Source organism: Pseudophryne corroboree, chromosome 2, assembly GCF_028390025.1.
Source record: "Pseudophryne corroboree isolate aPseCor3 chromosome 2, aPseCor3.hap2, whole genome shotgun sequence".
Taxonomy (NCBI): Eukaryota; Metazoa; Chordata; class Amphibia; order Anura; family Myobatrachidae; genus Pseudophryne; species Pseudophryne corroboree.
The window spans coordinates 598,303,256-598,324,290 of NC_086445.1; the positions used below are offsets into that span (position 1 = coordinate 598,303,256).

General features: G+C 48.1%; 1 protein-coding gene and 1 non-coding gene across 7 annotated transcripts in view; one reads left to right on the forward strand and one right to left on the reverse strand.

Annotated features, from left to right (window-relative positions):
• Nucleotides 1-735: 735 nt before the first annotated feature.
• Nucleotides 736-871, reverse strand: LOC135054287 (U11 spliceosomal RNA). The gene has a single exon (XR_010243484.1). It is a non-coding gene; the product is annotated as a U11 spliceosomal RNA (small nuclear RNA).
• A 327-nt stretch (nt 872-1,198) lies between these two features.
• TAF12 (TATA-box binding protein associated factor 12) overlaps nt 1,199-21,035 on the forward strand; it is a 40,073-nt gene continuing 20,236 nt past the window's right edge. Inside the window, exons 1-2 of one of the 6 annotated variants that reach the window (XM_063954672.1) lie at nt 1,266-1,362; nt 12,486-12,567. In XM_063954672.1, coding sequence (XP_063810742.1) covers nt 12,499-12,567 — 69 coding nt within the window. In that variant the 5' untranslated portion in view covers nt 1,266-1,362; nt 12,486-12,498. The other 5 variants (XM_063954671.1, XM_063954673.1, XM_063954677.1 and 2 more) reach the window with 5 other exon arrangements.

Consider the following 21,035-nt stretch of genomic DNA (forward strand, 5'->3'; position numbering starts at 1 on the left):
GCCTCCAGTATAATAGAAATATATAGTGATACCTCCAGTATAATAGAAATATACAGTAATGACCCCAATTTAATAACTATATATAGTAATGCCTCCATTATAACTGGAAAACACAGCCACTGTCGCACTCCCAGCAACCCTGACAAAGTGGGAGGAGCTGTCATGCTGCCAAGCACCATGGTCTTGTTGCTTTGTGGCACATTATAATTGTGGTAATGGCAGGTGGTACTGCGTACCCGCTGCCAAATTCTTATGGGTACTCCGTACCCGAGCGTACCCGCATACTTGCACCGCTGATGAAACCATCGATGATAGGGATGGCCATCGACCATTAAAAATCAACAAAGGTTTATGACCAATGTCAAATACTTCTACCATCGATGAGGGAGAACCAGATAGTTTCCTCCATCGATGTTACAGTGCTATCGAATTGTTTTTTTTTTTGTCCCTCAAAGAGTCAGAACACAGAGCCCCCGAGTCTGATGGGCCCGCTCTTCATTATACAGTAATATAGTGGTGACTGTCAATGGTGAAAACTTACAGACGGTTTTACGCCATCAAGGTTATCAATTGATGGATAAAGCACTGATGGATATCCCATCCCTAAACACACAGACAAGCTGACTAGCATATATTGTGCTACAGTTATAACTAAGCACTAAACCCAGATGATTAAAAACTAATAATTTACGAGGAAACCATCGCATATTGTTTCTCTATTGTTAACCACGTGATTAGGACGCTCGGAGAATCACTCACAAGCAGTCCTGATAGCAAAAATTATGCTTCCGAAATCTCTTGATATCGATTCCGCACCACGGTCCCCAAACTAGGAAACCATGATGTGCCATGCACAGCACAAGCCCTTTTTAACGTAACCCTTCATAGATACACCGGCCAGCAGAAACACACCCGCGCTATAGCTTAGGGTGACTGTGCACTTTGCCATGTTATACTATATGTGTATACAGATATGCATATGAAGAATGTGTAATGATTCTCTAAAAGTGCTTTATATCAGATCACTATGGTATACGGCAAAAACTACCATCTCCGGGACATAGTTAGCGATATGTAAATATATGCAAATAATTGAGGCATGATGGGAAGTCAATCGCTCGCGTTGAATGCACCGTGTGTGACGGGTGGGGGCGCTATAGCTACGATTGCTGACAGTACACCACTTATCAACCAGGGAAGCGGATACAGGGTTAAGGAGATGGGGGGAGGAGACTGGGAGAAATACAGGAAACAAGGAAGTAAGCTCACCCACTGAGCGGTGACTGGGCATGTGCGGGCAGCCTAGCGTGCGTGACGTATTTCCGGCGGGTGAGAGAGAGCGGAGAGTACGTGCGGGAGTAGGTGAGAGCGCTGCGTCCTGTGTCTATGTGTGACCAGTGCCGCCGCTGCGGCCCACCCCCTTGCGCCCACCACACCCGGCCCGCCTGTCCGCCACCTCCTCTGTGTAACGGAACGCTGTACATAGTGCCCACTGCTGGCCGCCAGTTACCCGCTGTCTGGGGGCGGCTGTAAGTGTGTAACCGGTACTGAGAGCTGGGATACCCCGTGCTGGGGGACAGGGCTGCCGGCTGCCCGTGTTACACCGCTCTTAGTGCCCGGAGCTGTGTAATAGTATAACAGCACATAGTAGCAGCCGTTGAGGATACGGGGAAGCCTGTCCCTGTCTGCTGCTGTCTTTGTGCTGGTTGGTGGAGTCGCTGTTACACATATCGGAGAGGCTATAGCATACCCTCCAATATTTTACACGTACAAATCGGTACAAATTCGGAAGGGACATGGCCACGGGTCCCCTTTCCTATACTTTCAATGGAAGTTTGAAGAGCCAAAAATCGGTGCAGACCATAAAAAAAGTACTGTACCTGCCAAAAAGGTACAGCTGGAGGGTATGCTCTAGGAGTTGTATGTAGAATGCTAGGGGGGCAAGGCTGCACCCCCCATCCCAAGGTGCAGGAGCCATGAGATACTGGGCAACATTTGTAGACAAAAATCCCATATCACCTGTATTTATAATATATCAGACCCAATTATGCTGCTTTCAGATCGCAAATGCCGGATCCTACCCGGTAAGAGAAACGTGTACTTACCGGGTGGGATCTGGCATTTGCGCTCCGTTGCTGGCTTTCCGACCCGGCAATATACCGGGTCGGTTGCCATAGCTGCGGAGGGCGCAGCAGCAGCAGGGGCGGGGGTGGAGGCGGCGCCGGGAGATGAGCTCATGAATGGGAGCCGTGAATGAGCTGTGAATGGGAGCCGTGTCGCATCGGAACGGCTCCCATTCACACTGCGCCTGACCCGGTAATCAACCCGGTAATAACCCTTCTTTTTTACCGGGTTGAATTACCGGGTCAGGCGACCCGCTAATTCACCAAAGGAGCTTTCACATCGCACACGGACCCGTTTCGACACGGCAATATGCCGTGTCGATACCGTTTTTTTAGTGCGATGTGAAAGGGGTATTAGATTTACATGAGATAGAAAAGGTGTATAGTAGAGGTTCCCAAACTGTGTGCCGTGGCTCCCTGGGGTGCCTCGGGAGAGTTGCAGGGGTGCCCTGGGTTGGTGGTCCAGGACCAATTCACATTATTCATGGTCAATATAATAGGCAAAACCAGTGCTGGTGGCTGCCAGTCATAAAATGTGGCAAAACAGAAGCAAATCTTGTCCCTCACCACATAACTGACCCTAAGGATGACATATAAACGCGATCTACTTAATGTAGGTTGAGTATCCCTTATCCAAAATGCTCGGGACCAGAGGTATTTTGGATATGGGATTTTTCCGTATTTTGGAATAATTGTATACCATAATGAGATATCATGGTGATGGGACCTAAATCTAAGCACAGAATGCATTTATGTTACATATACTCCTTATACACACAGCCTGAAGGTCATTTTAGCCAATATTTTTTATAATTTTGTGCATTAAACAAAGTGTGTGTACATTCACATCATTCATTTATGTTCCATATACACCTTATACACACAGCCTGAAGGTCATTTAATACAATATTTTTAATAACTTTGTGTATTAAACAAAGTTTGTGTACATTGACCCATCAAAAAACAAAGGTTTCACTATCTCACTCTCACTCAAAAAAGTCCGTATTTCGGAATATTCCGTATTTCGGAATATTTGGATATGGGATACTCAACCTGTATTTCTTTCTAAATTTCTCAATAAGAAATATTTGGCCTAGGGGTGCCGTGAAAAAAATTCTGATATTCTAGGGCACCGTGATTCAAAAAAGTTTGGAAACCACTGGTATATAGCATTTATGCTGGATAAAATAATGGTTGCACTCATTACTGCACCATAATAATGCTTGCTGCAGGCTCTCCTGGCGGAAATCAATTGGACCAATTTGTGGTTTGCTTCTTTTTTTTAATTCTGTGTGTGAGTTTCACCGAATGTAGATTCCCTCCAAAGATAGTCAGAATCGGGGAATCTGGTTGTCCAACATGTTGCATTTTGCATACCAATTGGACCTGTAGATAGTGTTCACTCTAAGCTTCTTTCGCAGGGCGCTGCGCCCTGCCCCTTTTTTGAGTGACAGAATGCGCCCTGCCCGTTTGCGCCCGCCCTGCTAAGAGCTGTCTTCTCCCCCCGCCGCGCTGTCACTTCTCCCCCCATGTGATCGCAAAATACGCGCTGCTATATCCAATCGCCGCCAGCAGCGCCTCCTCATCCAATCGCCGCTGGCAGCACCTCCTCATCCAATCACCGCCAGTGCCTCCTCATCCAATCACCGCCGGCAGCGCCGCGTCATCCAATCGCCGCCAGCGTCTCATCATCCAATCGGTGCCGGCAGCGTCTCCCCATCCAGTTGCAGTGTCTCGCTATCGAAGCCCGCCTGAGACGTCCCTCCCTCCTCCCTGTCCGCCAGCATGCTGCTCCAGGGACTGACTACACTACTTGTTTGCTGGTGCGAGATCGCTTGGAAAATAGCGGAGACGCTGGAACGGGTTAGGTTCTCTGCTTCCGCCCTCCGGAACCTACTGACAGCGGGTAACATTGCTGTTACTAAAGGTACGGCAGGGCTGGGAGACTGTTCTGGTAGATACTGTATGTCACTTGTGAGCAACGCGCGCCCTCACCCAATGCATCTATTGCTGATCTTCACCATCTTGTAGCCATGTCTCTGTCCCCATGGAGTACAGCCGCCCCCCACCCCGCTCCGTTAGTTGCTTACAAGTTTAACTTTGTCCCCATGGAGTACAGCCGCATGTAGCCAAAGTTAAACTTGTAAGCAACTAACAGAGCGGGGTGGGGGGCGTAATTCGGCTAATGATAGAAATGGTCGGGGCTGGGGCAGTGCCCATTATTTACTTCACCCATGCCACCACACTGCCCAACATAAACACACCCAATACCCCCACAGTGGACAACATACACCCACACGGTGCCCAGCATATGCACACCACCACAGTGCCCAGCATACACACCCCACAGTGCCCATAACACCCTCCATACCCACCCAGTGCTCATTATAAACCCACAGTACCCAGCATATGTACACCACCACAGTGCCCAGCATACACACCCCACAGTGCCCATAACACCCTCCATACCCACCCAGTGCTCATTATACACCCACAGTGCCCAGCATATGTACACCACCACAGTGCCCAGCAGACACACCCCACAGTGCCCATAACACCCTCCATACCCACCCAGTGCTCATTATACACCCACAGTGCCCAGCATATGTACACCCCCACGGTGCCTATAACACCCTTCATACCCATACTGTGCTTATTCTACACCCTTCATGCCCACACAGTGCCCAGCATATGTACACTCCCACATTGCCAGCATACACACCCCACAGTGCCCATTACACCTCCATACCCACATAATGCTCATTATACACCCCACCTCTCCCATACACAGTGCCAAGCATACATACAATCCTATGTCCACACATAGTGCCCAGCATACACACATCTCAGAGAGGAGCTGATCTTAAAAGGTAATTGGGGAGTGGGTATCCTGGGTACTAATGCCTCCATACCCCTAACACTGACTACAGTACTACCTGCTCCTAATCCCCTTGCCCCCCAGCACTGTCCCAACTGCTATCTCTCCCTTGTGCAGTGTGTCCCAGTGCTCTCTCCAATATGCGCAATATGTAGAACGTGCTCTACCTGGCGCAGTGTGTATAGGAAATTCTACCTGGTGCAATGTGTATGAGCGGCACTATTGTGTGGTATAATGTTATTTAGTACTATTATGTCGTCATGCCCCTTCCCCACGAAACAACACCCCTAAAAAAAATTCCGGCGCGCACTGTCCATGCTTTCACCTATAGGAATGGGCGCACCAAGCGATATAGTATGTACCTATTTTTGCCCTTCTAACTTAAAAATGTGCCCTCACGAATGAAAAATGTGCCCTACCCGTGATCAGCACCCTGCCCTAAAAAATTCCTAGAGTGAACACTATGTAGATTTCCAGTGTATGGTAACAATCAGCCGTTTTCCAGACCATTTAATTCTTTTGGATGAAAAAGATCTGCAAATCGCTGAAAAAAAATCTCCAATATATGGGTGTATATCCGTGTATCCGGGATCCACTAAATCCTGTTTATGTGGTTACTGATGTGGTTATGTGACTGACGGTCGGGAGAGTGCCGGTCATAATACCAACGCCGGGTCCCAAATGTTGAATAGCCGGATGGTCGGCATGCCGACCAACAGGGACTATTCCCACTTATTGGGTGTCCACAACACTCAGAGTGGGAATAGAACCTGTAGTGAGCCAACAAGCCCGCTGTGTGACGAGCGCAGGGAGCCCACAAGAGGCTTCGTTGCGCTCGCCCACCTGCTGGCCATATAAAAGCTGGGATCCCGGCGACGGTTTGGTGACCGGCGGTCGGTCACACGAACCCAGCCCAATTACTCTTTTTGTTTATTTCTCTAACGTCCTAGTGGATGCTGGGACTCCGTCAGGACCATGGGGAATAGCGGGCTCCGCAGGAGACAGGGCACATCTAAATAAAGCTTTTAGGATCACATGGTGCGTACTGGCTCCTCCCCCTATGACCCTCCTCCAAGCCTCAGTTAGGTTTTTGTGCCCGTCCGAGAAGGGTGCAATCTAGGTGGCTCTCCTAAAGAGCTGCTTAGAAAAAGTTTTTTTAGGTTTAAATCTCAGTGAATCCTGCTGGCAACAGGATCACTGCATCGAGGGACTTAGGGGAGAGATTTCCAACTCACCTGCGTGCAGGATGGATTGGAGTCTTAGGCTACTGGACACTTAGCTCCAGAGGGAGTCGGAACACAGGTCCTCCTGGGGTTCGTCCCGGAGCCGCGCCGCCGATCCCCCTTACAGACGCTGAAGACGGAGGTCCGGAAAGCAGGCGGCAGAAGACTCCTCAGTCTTCATGAAGGTAGCGCACAGCACTGCAGCTGTGCGCCATTGTTGCTACACGTCTCACTGATTCAGTCACGGAGGGTGCAGGGCGCTGCTGGGGGCGCCCTGGGCAGCAATATTAAATACCTTTAGTGGCAAAATAAATACATCACATATAGCCATTAAGGCTATATGTATGTATTTAACCCAGGCCAGTTTTCTTAAAACCCGGGAGAAAAGCCCGCCGAAAAAGGGGCGGAGCTTATTCTCCTCAGCACTCAGCGCCATTTTCCTGCTCAGCTCCGCTGGTGAGGAAGGCTCCCAGGACTCTCCCCTGCACTGCACTACAGAAACAGGGTAACAAAGAGAAGGGGGGCATAATTTGGCGATATTGATATATTAAAAGCGCTTATATCAAAAACAACACCTTCTAGGGTTGTTTATATACATTTATAGCGTTTTTGGTGTGTGCTGGCAAACTCTCCCTCTGTCTCCCCAAAGGGCTAAGAGGGTCCTGTCTTCGATTAGAGCATTCCCTGTGTGGCTGCTGTGTGTCGGTACGTGTGTGTCGACATGTATGAGGACGATGTTGGTGTGGAGGCAGAGCAATTGCTGGTAATGGTGATGTCACCCCCTAGGGAGTCGACACCGGAATGGATGGCTTTAGTTATGGAATTACGTGATAATGTTAGCACATTACAAAAGTCAGTTGACGAAATGAGACGGCCGGAAAACCAGTTAGTACCGGCTCAGGCGTCTCAGACACCGTCAGGGGCTGTAAAACGTCCCTTACCTCAGTCAGTCGACACGGGTACCGACACAGATGAATCTAGTGTCGACGGTGAAGAAACAAACGTATTTTCCAATAGGGCCACACGTTATATGATCACGGCAATGAAGGAGGCTTTGCAGATCTCTGATACTGCTGGTACCTCAAAAAGGGGTATTATGTGGGGGGTGAAAAAACTACCTGTAGCTTTTCCAGAATCAGAGGAATTGAATGACGTGTGTGACGAAGCGTGGGTTAACCCAGATAGAAAACTGCTAATTTCCAAGAAGTTATTGGCATTATACCCTTTCCCACCAGAGGTTAGGGCGCGCTGGGAAACACCCCCTAGGGTGGATAAGGCGCTCACACGTTTATCAAAGCAAGTGGCGTTGCCGTCTCCTGATACGGCCGCCCTCAAGGATCCAGCAGATAGGAGGCTGGAAACTACACTGAAGAGTATTTACACACATACTGGTGTTATACTGCGACCGGCAGTAGCCTCAGCCTGGATGTGCAGTGCTGGGGTAGTGTGGTTGGATTCTCTGACTGAAAATATTGATACCCTGGATAGGGACAGTATTTTATTGACTCTAGAGCAATTAAAGGATGCTTTTCTTTATATGCGAGATGCTCAGAGGGATATTTGTACTCTAGCATCAAGAGTAAGCGCGATGTCCATATCTGCCAGAAGAAGTTTATGGACGCGACAGTGGTCAGGTGATGCGGATTCCAAAAGGCATATGGAAGTATTGCCATATAAAGGAGAGGAATTATTTGGGGTCGGTCTTTCGGACCTGGTGGCCACGGCAACTGCCGGCAAATCCACTTTTTTACCTCAGACCCCCTCCCAACAGAAAAAGACACCGTCTTTTCAGCCGCAGTCCTTTCGTTCCTATAAAAACAAGCGACCAAAAGGACAGTCTTATCTGCCGCGAGGCAGAGGAAAGGGTAAGAGAGGGCAGCAAGCAGCCCCTGCCCAGGACCAGAAGCCCGCCCCGGGTTCTACAAAGCCATCAGCATGACGCTGGGGCTTTACAAGCGGACTCAGGAGCGGTGGGGGGTCGACTCAAGATTTTCAGCAATCAGTGGGCTCGCTCACAAGTGGACCCGTGGATCCTGCAGATAATATCTCAGGGTTACACGTTGGAGTTCGAAAGGTCTCCCCCTCGCCGGTTCCTAAAGTCTGCTTTACCAACGTCTCCCTCAGAAAGGACGTCGGTTTTGGAAGCCATTCACAAGCTGTATTCTCAGCAGGTGATAGTCAAGGTACCCCTCCTACAACAGGGAAAGGGGTATTATTCCACACTATTTGTGGTACCGAAGCCGGACGGTTCGGTAAGACCTATTCTAAACCTGAAATCCTTGAACCTGTACATACAGAAATTCAAGTTCAAGATGAAGTCACTCAGAGCAGTGATAGCGAATCTGGAAGAAGGGGACTTCATGGTGTCCCTGGACATAAAAGATGCTTATCTGCATGTCCCAATTTACCCCTCACACCAAGGGTATCTCAGGTTCGTGATACAAGACTGTCATTATCAGTTTCAAACGCTGCCGTTTGGTTTGTCCACTGCCCCTCGGGTCTTTACCAAGGTAATGACCGAAATGATGGTTCTTCTACGAAGAAAAGGCGTATTAATTATCCCTTACTTGGACGATCTCCTGATAAGGGCAAAGTCCAGAGAACAGCTGGAAGTCGGTGTAGCACTAACCCAGGTAGTGCTTCAGCAACACGGGTGGATTCTGAATCTTCCAAAATCTCAATTGACCCCGACAACTCGTCTGCTGTTCCTGGGAATGATTCTGGACACGGTTCAGAAAAAGGTGTTTCTCCCGGAGGAGAAAGCAAGGGAGTTATCCGAACTTGTCAGGAACCTCCTAAAACCAGGAACTGTGTCAGTACATCAATGCACAAGAGTCCTGGGAAAGATGGTGGCTTCTTACGAAGCGATTCCATTCGGCAGATTCCATGCACGGACATTTCAGTGGGATCTGCTGGACAAATGGTCCGGATCGCATCTGCACATGCATCAGCGGATAACACTGTCACCAAGAACAAGGTTGTCTCTCCTGTGGTGGTTGCAGAGTGCCCATCTGTTAGAGGGCCGCAGATTCGGCATACAGGACTGGGTCCTGGTGACTACGGATGCCAGCCTACGAGGCTGGGGAACAGTCACACAGGGAAGAAACTTCCAGGGCGTGTGGTCAAACCTGGAGACGTCCCTTCACATAAATATACTGGAGCTAAGAGCGATCTACAATGCTCTAAGCCTGGCAAAATCGCTGCTTCAGGGTCAGCCGGTGTTGATCCAGTCGGACAACATCACGGCAGTCGCCCACGTAAACCGACAAGGCGGCACGAGAAGCAGAAGAGCAATGACAGAAGCTGCAAGGATTCTGCGCTGGGCGGAGAATCATGTCATAGCACTGTCAGCAGTGTTCATCCCGGGAGTGGACAACTGGGAAGCAGACTTCCTCAGCAGACACGACCTTCACCCGGGAGAGTGGGGACTTCATCCAGAAGTCTTCCACATGATTGTGAACCGTTGGGAAAGACCAAAGGTGGACATGATGGCGTCTCGCCTCAACAAAAAATTGGACAGATATTGCGCCAGGTCAAGAGACCCTCAGGCAATAGCTGTGGACGCTCTGGTAACACCGTGGGTGTACCAGTCAGTGTATGTGTTCCCTCCTCTGCCTCTCATACCAAAGGTACTGAGAATTATACGGAAAAGAGGAGTAAGAACAATACTGGTGGCTCCGGACTGGCCAAGAAGAACTTGGTATCCGGAACTTCAAGAGATGCTCACGGAGGATCCATGGCCTCTACCTCTAAGAAGGGATCTGCTTCAGCAGGGACCTTGTATGTTCCAAGACTTACCGCGTCTGCGTTTGACGGCATGACGGTTGAACGCCGGATTCTAAAAGAAAAGGGCATTCCAGAGGAAGTTATTCCTACCTTGATTAAGGCTAGAAAGGAAGTGACTGTACAACATTATCACCGCATTTGGCGAAAATATGTTGCGTGGTGTGAGGCCAAGAAGGCTCCAACGGAAGAATTTCAATTGGGTCGATTCTTACATTTCCTGCAAGCAGGATTGTCTATGGGCCTAAAATTGGGGTCCATTAAAGTTCAAATTTCGGCCTTATCAATCTTCTTCCAGAAGGAATTGGCATCAGTGCCTGAAGTACAAACTTTTGTCAAAGGTGTACTACATATACAACCCCCAATAGTGCCTCCAGTGGCACCGTGGGATTTGAACGTAGTTTTGAATTTTCTCAAATCTCATTGGTTTGAGCCTCTAAAATCGGTAGATTTAAAATACCTTACATGGAAGGTAACCATGCTATTGGCCCTGGCTTCAGCCAGGAGAGTTTCAGAGTTGGCGGCTTTATCGTACAAAAGCCCATATCTGATTTTCCATACGGACAGGGCAGAACTGCGGACACGTCCTCATTTTCTCCCTAAGGTGGTTTCGGCTTTTCACTTGAACCAGCCTATTGTGGTGCCTGCGGCTACTAGCGACTTGGAGGACTCCAAGTTACTGGACGTTGTCAGAGCATTAAAAATATATATTTCAAGGACAGCTGAAGTCAGAAAATCTGACTCATTGTTTATATTGTATGCACCCAACAAGATGGGTGCTCCTGCGTCTAAGCAGACGATTGCACGTTGGATCTGTAGCACAATCCAACTTGCACATTCTGTGGCAGGCCTGCCACAGCCTAAATCTGTAAAGGCCCACTCCACAAGGAAAGTGGGCTCATCTTGGGCGGCTGCCCGAGGGGTCTCGGCATTACAACTCTGCCGAGCAGCTACGTGGTCAGGGGAGAACACGTTTGTAAAATTTTACAAATTTGATACTCTGGCTAAGGAGGACCTGGAGTTCTCTCATTCGGTGCTGCAGAGTCATCCGCACTCTCCCGCCCGTTTGGGAGCTTTGGTATAATCCCCATGGTCCTGACGGAGTCCCAGCATCCACTAGGACGTTAGAGAAAATAAGATTTTACTTACCGATAATTCTATTTCTCATAGTCCGTAGTGGATGCTGGGCGCCCATCCCAAGTGCGGATTGTCTGCAATACTTGTACATAGTTATTGTTACAAAGATCGGGTTATTACTGTTGTTGTGAGCCATCTTTTCAGAGGCTACTTCGTGTTTGTTATCATACTGTTAACTGGGTTCAGATCACAAGTTGTACGGTGTGATTGGTGTGGCTGGTATGAGTCTTACCCGGGATTCAAGATCCTTCCTTATTGTGTACGCTCGTCCGGGCACAGTACCTAACTGAGGCTTGGAGGAGGGTCATAGGGGGAGGAGCCAGTACGCACCATGTGATCCTAAAAGCTTTATTTAGATGTGCCCTGTCTCCTGCGGAGCCCGCTATTCCCCATGGTCCTGACGGAGTCCCAGCATCCACTACGGACTATGAGAAATAGAATTATCGGTAAGTAAATTCTTATTTTTTGTGCAGGAGCTGACACTCAAGGTGGGGATTTGAATGGGATGCTAGAAATGTGTGTGTGTTGTAGTTATGTGACTGGCGGTCAGGAGACCTCCCACTTCATCCCGCCCCCTTAGAATCCTGACAGTCGGCATGCCGACTAGCAAGGACAATTCCCACTCGTGGGTGGCCACGACATCCATGGAGTGTGAATAGAACACAGAGCCCGCAGCGTGGTGAGCACAGTGAGCCCGCAAGGTGCTTGTTGCATTCATACCCCCCTGCCGGCCATCTCGATGCTGGGATCCCGGCATCGGTATGGTGACCGCGGTTACGCATACCCAACCTGTGTGTGTATATATGTGTGTAATATATATATGTAATAATTATAATGTTCGTGTGTGTATTAGTGTTCACACTAGGCTATCTTAGCTGACTATTTTTCTATTTTTGAAGGGAAAAATGTGCCCTTTTGCCAGCACCTTGCTAAAACAGCCTGACAAGTGCTGTGCTGCTGCTGCTGCTGCGTGAAAACATACCAGCATCTATTCACATTAAAGGGGGAGCTTGGGGGAAGCCCAGCACCTATCTAAGTGCTGGGCACACCCCCATTTGTGATGCTAACTGGGCCGTTCTGTCCCCAATAGTGACTCCTCTGCGTCCTGCCAGCATCCTAGCCGGGAACACTATATATTTAAAAAGTGTGTTGAACAGGTCCGAAAATGTTAAATTATTTTAAATATATTGTCATCCAGTTTGTGTTGTGGGATTTACGTTTTGCACAAGCATTGTTTTGTTTTTGTCCTCTTCCTATAAATGTTGGCCAGTATGTTTTGTATATCTCTTGCACACCCACATACACCATTTTGTACAACTCTTATGCTGTTGTTGTCCGCAGAAGGCCGGTGACCATGACGTGTGTGCTCAGCGGTCCCACCGCCGTGTGCGATGTCATTACAGAGCTAGATACTCAGCTGGCTGTAAGTAAGAAGCGTGCGAGCATGAGACACTGTATAGTGATACCTAGTATCTCTATGCTGTACAGCCTTATTAACCACCCGCCGTGCAATAATGTGTATACTAAAATAAACATGCTTCACTCTGATTCTGCTGAGTATCTGCGATAGTGCACCATGCTATGTGTTACTACACACAGTATCACCATTGCGCTAAGGTGAACGGTATAGTTTCATGCGTAGATCATTCTGCAGTTACACTAGTGCTTTAGGTGTGAATATACAAATAACGTAAAGTACAAAACCATTTTATTTTAAACAGTGTACAATTACATCAGTAATAAGATTAGTATTTTCTGCTCATAAAGGTGAAGCAGAATAGATGCCTTCTCTTACAGCAAATGAAACAAATTGGGAAGGAGTTTTGTAATTGGTAAAAGTGAGCCTTTAAGTCTAATGAAGGGTTTGCATCTGCACATGACTGCATAATGAACAGGCAACATATAGGTAACCATACTGTACCTTACATTCGCAGTATAAAGCTCTCTATATTATAGTTAGCACATTTTTGTTAGGCACATGTGCATGAAGTCAGCCATTTTCTGGGTAGGTATTAAGCAGTGTGAACATTGCATGTACTGACCGCAGCATGCTTTCTGTAACATCAGTAGAGTTTAGCCATTTACCAGCTTATAGCGTAACAGGCTTCACAGCGTTTTCAGCTCATGTTAACCATTAAAATAGAAATATGTTTGGTACAGTTTTATAACCTGGTTTCTAGCTCCTCTTGCCAATGCTTACTAGCAGTAATGTCTGATGAAAGGTTCCCAAACTCAGTCCTTAAGGCACCCTATGGTCCAGGTTTTAAGTGTATCCATGCTTGGTCACAGGTGACTTGATTAGTACCTCAGTCAATTTGATTTAACCAGCTGTGCTGAGCCATGGATATACCTAAATCCTGAACCGTTCGGGCTACTTCACAGTAGTCTTGTCTTCACCGGCCGGCAAAAGCTGGACGACTTTTTGCCTTGCAGTGTTTTCAGTTATATAAGAAAACACATTGCTCTTTTCTCTAATGTCCTAAGTGGATGCTGGGGACTCCGTAAGGACCATGGGGAATAGCGGCTCCGCAGGAGACTGGGCACATCTAAAGAAAGCTTTAGGACTATCTGGTGTGCACTGGCTCCTCCCCCTATGACCCTCCTCCAAGCCTCAGTTAGATCTCTGTGCCCGAACGAGAAGGGTGCACACTAGGGGCTCTCCTGAGCTTCTTAGTGAAAGTTTTAGATTAGGTTTATTATTTTCAGTGAGACCTGCTGGCAACAGGCTCACTGCATCGAGGGACTAAGGGGAGAAGAAGCGAACTCACCTGCGTGCAGAGTGGATTGGGCTTCTTAGGCTACTGGACATTAGCTCCAGAGGGACGATCACAGGCCCAGCTTGGATGGGTCCCAGAGCCGCGCCGCCGGCCCCCTTACAGAGGCAGAAGAGGTCCGGAAAATCGGCGGCAGAAGACGTCCTGTCTTCAACAAGGTAGCGCACAGCACTGCAGCTGTGCGCCATTGCTCTCAGCACACTTCACACTTCGGTCACTGAGGGTGCAGGGCGCTGGGGGGGGGGCGCCCTGAGACGCAATAAAAACACCTTGGATGGCAAAAAATGCATCACATATAGCTCCTGGGCTATATGGATGCATTTAATCCCTGCCAGAATACATAGAAAAACGGGAGATAAGGCCGCCGATAAGGGGGCGGAGCCTATCTCCTCAGCACACTGGCGCCATTTTCCCTCACAGCTCCGTTGGAGGGAAGCTCCCTGGCTCTCCCCTGCAGTCACTACACTACAGAAAGGGTTAAAAAAGAGAGGGGGGCACTAATTAGGCGCAGTATTAACTATACAGCAGCTATAAGGGGAAAAACACTTATATAAGGTTATCCCTGTATATATATATATATAGCGCTCTGGTGTGTGCTGGCAAACTCTCCCTCTGTCTCCCCAAAGGGCTAGTGGGGTCCTGTCCTCTATCAGAGCATTCCCTGTGTGTGTGCTGTATGTCGGTACTTTTGTGTCGACATGTATGAGGAGAAAAATGATGTGGAGACGGAGCAGATTGCCTGTAATAGTGATGTCACCCCCTAGGGGGTCGACACCTGAGTGGATGAACTGTTGGAAGGAATTACGTGACAGTGTCAGCTCTGTATAAAAGACAGTGGTTGACATGAGACAGCCGGCTACTCAGCTTGTGCCTGTCCAGACGTCTCATAGGCCGTCAGGGGCTCTAAAGCGCCCGTTACCTCAGATGGCAGATATAGACGCCGACACGGATACTGACTCCAGTGTCGACGGTGAAGAGACGAATGTGACTTCCAGTAGGGCCACACGTTACATGATTGAGGCAATGAAAAATGTTTTACACATTTCTGATAATACGAGTACCACCAAAAAAGGGGTATTATGTTCGGTGAGGAAAAATCTACCTGTAGTTTTCCTGAATCTGAGAAATTAAATGAGGTGTGTGATGATGCGTGGGTTTCCCCCGATAACAACTGATAATTTCTAAAAATGTTATTGGCATTATATCCTTTCCCGCCAGAGGTTAGGGTGCGTTGGGAAACACCCCCTAGGGTGGATAAAGCGCTCACACGCTTGTAAGGGCTCTACCTTCGCCTGAGATGGCCGCCCTTAAGGATCCTGCTGATAGAAAGCAGGAGGGTATCCTAAAAGGTATTTACACACATACTGGTGTTATACTGCGACCAGCAATCGCCTCAGCCTGGATGTGCAGTGCTGGGTTGGCGTGGTCGGATTCCCTGACTGAAAATATTGATACCCTAGAAAGGGACAGTATATTTTTGCCTATAGAGCATTTAAAAGATGCATTTCTATATATGCGTGATGCACAGCGGAATATTTGCCGACTGGCATCAAGTCTAAGCGCGTTGTCCATTTCTACCAGTAGAGGGTTATGGACACGTCAGTGGTCAGGTGATGCGTATTCCAAACGGCATTTGGAAGTATTGCTTTATTAAGGGGAGGAGTTATTTGGGGTCGGTCTTTCAGACCTGGTGGCCACGGCAACAGCTGGGAATTCCACGTTTGTACCCCAGGTCGCCTCTCAACATGAGAAGACGCCGTATTATCAGGCGCAGTCTTTTCGTGGACAAGCGGGCAAAAGGTTCCTCATTTCTGCCCCGTGACAGAGGGAGAGGAAAAAGGCTGCAGAAATCAGCCAGTTCCCAGGAACAGAAACCCTCTCCCGCCTCTGCCAAGCCCTCAGTATACGCTGGGGCTTTACAAGCAGAATCAGGCACGGTGGGGGGCCCGTCTCAATGAATTTCAGCGCGCAGTGGGCTCACTCGCAAGTAGACCCCTGGATCCTTCAGGTGATATCTCAGGGGTACAAATTAGAATTCGAGACGTCTCCCCCTCGCCGTTTCCTAAAGTCGGCTTTACCAATGTCTCCTTCTGACAGGGAGACAGTTTTGGAAGCCATTCACAAGCTGTATTCCCAGCAGGTGATAATCAAGATACCCCTCCTGCAACAGGGAACGGGGTATTATTCCACACTGTTGTGGTACCGAAGCCGGACGGCTCGGTGAGACCGATTCTAAATCTAAAATCTTTGAACACTTACATACAGAGGTTCGAATTCAAGATTGAGTCACTCAGAGCAGTGATTGCGAACCTGGAAGAAGGGGACTACATGATGTCTCGGGACATCAAGGATGCTTACCTTCATGTCAAAATTTACCCTTCTCACCAAGGGTACCTCAGGTTTATGGTACAGAACTGTCACTATCAGTTCAGACGCTGCCGTATGGATGGTCCACGGCACCCCGGGTCTTTACCAAGGTAATGGCCGAAATGATGATATTCCTTCGAAGGAAGTGAATTTTAGTTATCCCTTACTTGGACAATTCCCTGATAAGGGTAAGATCCAGGGAACAGTTGGAGGTCGGTGTAGCACTATCTCAGGTAGTGTTGCGGCAGCACGATTGGATTCTCAATATTCCAAAATCGCACCTGGTTCCGACGACGTGTCTTCTGTTCCTAGGGATGATCCTGGACACAGTCCAGAAAAAGGTGTTTCTCCCGGAGGAGAAAGCCAGGGAGTTATCCGAGCTAGTCAGGAACCTCCTAAAACCGAGCCAAGTCTCAGTGCATCAATGCACAAGGATTCTGGGTAAAATGGTGGCTTCCTACGAAGCAATCCCATTCGGCAGATTCCACGCAAGAACTTTCCAGTGGGACCTGCTGGACAAATGGTCCGGGTCGCATCTTCAGATGCATCAGCGGATAACCCTGTCACCAAGGACAAGGGTGTCCCTCCTGTGGTGGTTGCAGAGTGCTCATCTTCTAGAGGGCCGCAGATTAGGCATTCAGGACTGGGTCCTGGTGACCACGGATACCAGCCTGCGAGGCTGGGGAGCAGTCACACAGGGAAGGAATATCCAGGGCTTACGGTCAAGCCTGGAGACATCACTTCACATAAATATCCTGAAGCTAAGGGACATTTACAATGCTCTAAGCCTTAGCAAGACCTCTGCTTCAAGGTCAGCCGGTGTTGATCCAGTCGGACAACATCACGGCAGTCACCCACGTAAACAGACAGGGTGGCACAAGAAGCAGGAGGGCAATGGCAGAAGCTGCAAGGATTCTTCGCTGGGCGGAAAATCATGTGATAGCACTGTCAGCAGTATTCATTCCGGGAGTGGACAACTGGGAAGCAGACTTCCTCAGCACGACCTCCACCCGGGAGAGTGGGGACTTCACCCAGAAGTCTTCCACATGATTAAAAACTCGACAGGATTGCGCCAGGTCCAGGGACCCTCAGGCAATAAGCTGTAGACGCTCTGGTAACACCGTGGGTGTACCAGTCAGGGTATGTGTTCCCTCCTCTGCCTCTCATACCCAAGGTACTGAGATTGATAAGATGGAGAGGAGTAAGCACTATATTCGTGGTTCGGGATTGGCCAAGAAGGACTTGGTAACTGGAACTTCAAGAGATGCTCACGGAGGATCCGTGGCCTCTACCTCTAAGAAGGGACCTGCTCCAGCAAGGACCCTGTCTGTTCCAAGACTTACCGCGGCTGCGTTTGACGGCATGGCGGTTGAACGCCGGATCCTGAAGGAAAAAAGGCATTCCGGATGAAGTCATCCCTATCCTTATCAAAGCCAGGAAGGATGTAACTGCAAAAACATTATCACCGCAATTGGCGAAAATATGTTGCGTGGTGCGAGGCCAGTAAGGCCCGACGGAGGAAATTCAACTGGGTCGATTCCTACATTTCCTGCAAACAGGAGTGTCTATGGGCCTGAAATTGGGGTCCATTAAGGTTCAAATTTCGGCCCTGTCAATTTTCTTCCAAAAAGAACTAGCTTCAGTCCCTGAAGTTCAGACGTTTGTAAAAGGGGTACTGCATATACAGCCTCCTTTTGTGCCTCCAGTGGCACTTTGGGATCTCAATGTAGTTTTGGGTTCCAAAAGTCACATTGGTTTGAACCACTTAAATCTGTGGAGTTAAAATATCTCACATGAAAAGTGGTCATGCTGTTGGCCCTGGCCTGGGCCAGGCGCGTGTCAGAATTGGCGGCTTTATCCTGAAAAAGCCCTTATCTGATTTTCCATTCGGACAGGGCGGAATTGAGGACTCGTCCTCAGTTTCTCCCCAAGGTGGTTTCAGCGTTTCACCTGAACCAACCTATTGGTGGTGCCTGCGGCTACTAGGGACTTGGAGGCCTCCAAGTTGCTAGACGTTGTCAGTGCCCTGAAAATATATGTTTCCAGGACGGCTGGAGTCAGGAAATCTGACTCGCTGTTTATCCTGTATGCACCCAACAAGCTGGGTGCTCCTGCTTCTAAGCAGACTATTGCTCGTTGGATTTGTAGTACAATTCAGCTTGCACATTCTGTGGCAGGCCTGCCACAGCCAAAAATCTGTAAATGCCCACTCCACAAGGAAGGTGGGCTCATCTTGGGCGGCTGCCCGAGGGGTCTCGGCTTTACAACTTTGCCGAGCAGCTACTTGGTCAGGAGCAAATACGTTTGTAAATTTCTACAAAATTGATATCCTGGCTGAGGAGGACCTGGAGTTCTCTCATTTGGTGCTGCAGAGTCATCCGCACTCTCCCGCCCGTTTGGGAGCTTTGGTATAATCCCCATGGTCCTTACGGAGTCCCCAGCATCCACTTAGGACGTTAGTGAAAATAAGAATTTACTTACCGATAATTCTATTTCTCATAGTCCGTAGTGGATGCTGGGCGCCCATCCCAAGTGCGGATTGTCTGCAATACTTGTACATAGTTATTGTTACAAAAATCGGGTTATTATTGTTGTGAGCCATCTTTCAGAGGCTCCTCTGTTATCATGCTGTTAACTGGGTTCAGATCACAGGTTATACGGTGTGATTGGTGTGGCTGGTATGAGTCTTACCCGGGATTCAAAATCCTTCCTTATTGTGTACGCTCGTCCGGGCACAGTATCCTAACTGAGGCTTGGAGGAGGGTCATAGGGGGAGGAGCCAGTGCACACCAGATAGTCCTAAAGCTTTCTTTAGATGTGCCCAGTCTCCTGCGGAGCCGCTATTCCCCATGGTCCTTACGGAGTCCCCAGCATCCACTACGGACTATGAGAAATAGAATTATCGGTAAGTAAATTCTTATTTTCACACGGCGCAGACACGGCCCGGTCACCGTGTTGCAGCGGGAAATATCCACTAAATAGGACGGCTGCCGGGCTGTGGCCGTACTGTCCCTGAAGGCAGTGCAGTATGTGTGTGAATGGGCTCTTTCACATACATACACATATTGTTACTGATGCGCATGCGCATTAAACATGGCTCAGAGCCATTGTGTGTGAAAGACACTGCCGGCTGGCAAAAAAGGATAACTTTTATCCGGCTTTTTGCTGTCCGGTCAAAACCGTTGTGTGTGAATTAGGCCTGAGGGTGCCTTGAGGACTGTGTTTTGAATCTGGTCTATTGCCTTTATGCATATCTCCCAACATGACCCTCTCTAGTAGGCACACAATGCTCTGCTTCTGGACTTTTCTCTTAATTTGTGATTTCCATCACCTATTATGAACAGGTTAATGGATAAGAAAGGTGTTTCAGCACAGGTGATGGCAATCCTACATTAAGATGGAAGTCCAGGAGCAGAGCATTCTGTCCCTCCTGGAAAGGGTCATGATGGGAGGTATGATTATGTTAAAAAAAACAAAAACCATCCAGGATATGAGTCTGTGACCACTTGTTCCATTAAATGTAGCCTATCACTCTGCTGTGAGTGAAGCTTTAGGAACCACTGGTGTTTGTTTTTGAGAGCCTTATTCTTATTTGGAATTAAAGCAACAAAAAAAGCAAGTAACTGTGCACCTGGGCAAAACCATGTTGCACTTCAGGTGGGGCAGATGTAATGTGTAGAGAGATTTAGGGGGTATATTTACTAAAGTGCGAGTTTTTAGAATTGAAGATGTTTTCCATGGCAACGAAGATTCTAGCTTTATAATGTTTTAGAAGATGCTAAATAAATGAGTACAACCTGATTGGTTGCCATGGGCAACATCTGCACTTCTAAAACCCTGCACTTTAGAAAATAAAACCCATTAGTTTTGGGTCGGGTGTGTCCAAACTGATATCTAAGTTGCACTGTTAAGATACTTGTAACAGGCAGTGTATGGATTAATAGAAGTCACTATTGTAAGGCCTATCTATTAATATGACAGAATTAAGCGTATCTTCAAATTAGTTTCTGGCTTATCAGCCATTTTATTATTTAAGGAAAATTATTATTCACTCCTCTTCAGATATGAAAATCTTTTAGTTGGGTAAGATGCACGCCTTACCTATGAAAAGTTTATTAAGTCATTCTGCATTGTCCACATAACCTAATGGTCTAAAGCTAGGTCATACTTGCCTACCTGACCCTCTCCATGAGGGAGAAATGCTCTGTTCCTGGACTTTCCTGGTAATGTATGATTGCCATCACCTGTGGTGAGCTAGTTAATGGATAAGAAAGGTGTTTCACCGCAGGTGATGGCAATCATACATTACCAGGAAAGTCCAGGAACAGAGCATTTTCTCCCTCACGGAGAGGGTCAGGTAGGCAAGTATGAGCCAGGTACACACTATACAATTATCGGGCAGATTATCTGCCATATTTAGCTGGTTGGAATGAAAATCTGGTAATGGATGAGAGCAAATGACAGTCGACCATTTGCTCCCAAACACTGCAAAATGGACAAACTGTCGTTCATCCAAGTTGGTTAAACTTGTGTTTAACCAATTTGTATGAACGTCTGGTTTTGTGGTGTGTATGGAAGGTATATAGTAACTAGGTCGACAGTGTCTTGGTCGACCACTATTGGTCGACAGGATCTCTAGGTCGACAGGGTCTCTAGGTCGACAGATCAAAATGTCGACATGAGTTTTTTTTGTGTGTTTTTTTTTTTCCGGTGACGTTTTCTTTGTATAGTGACCGGGAACCCCAATTAG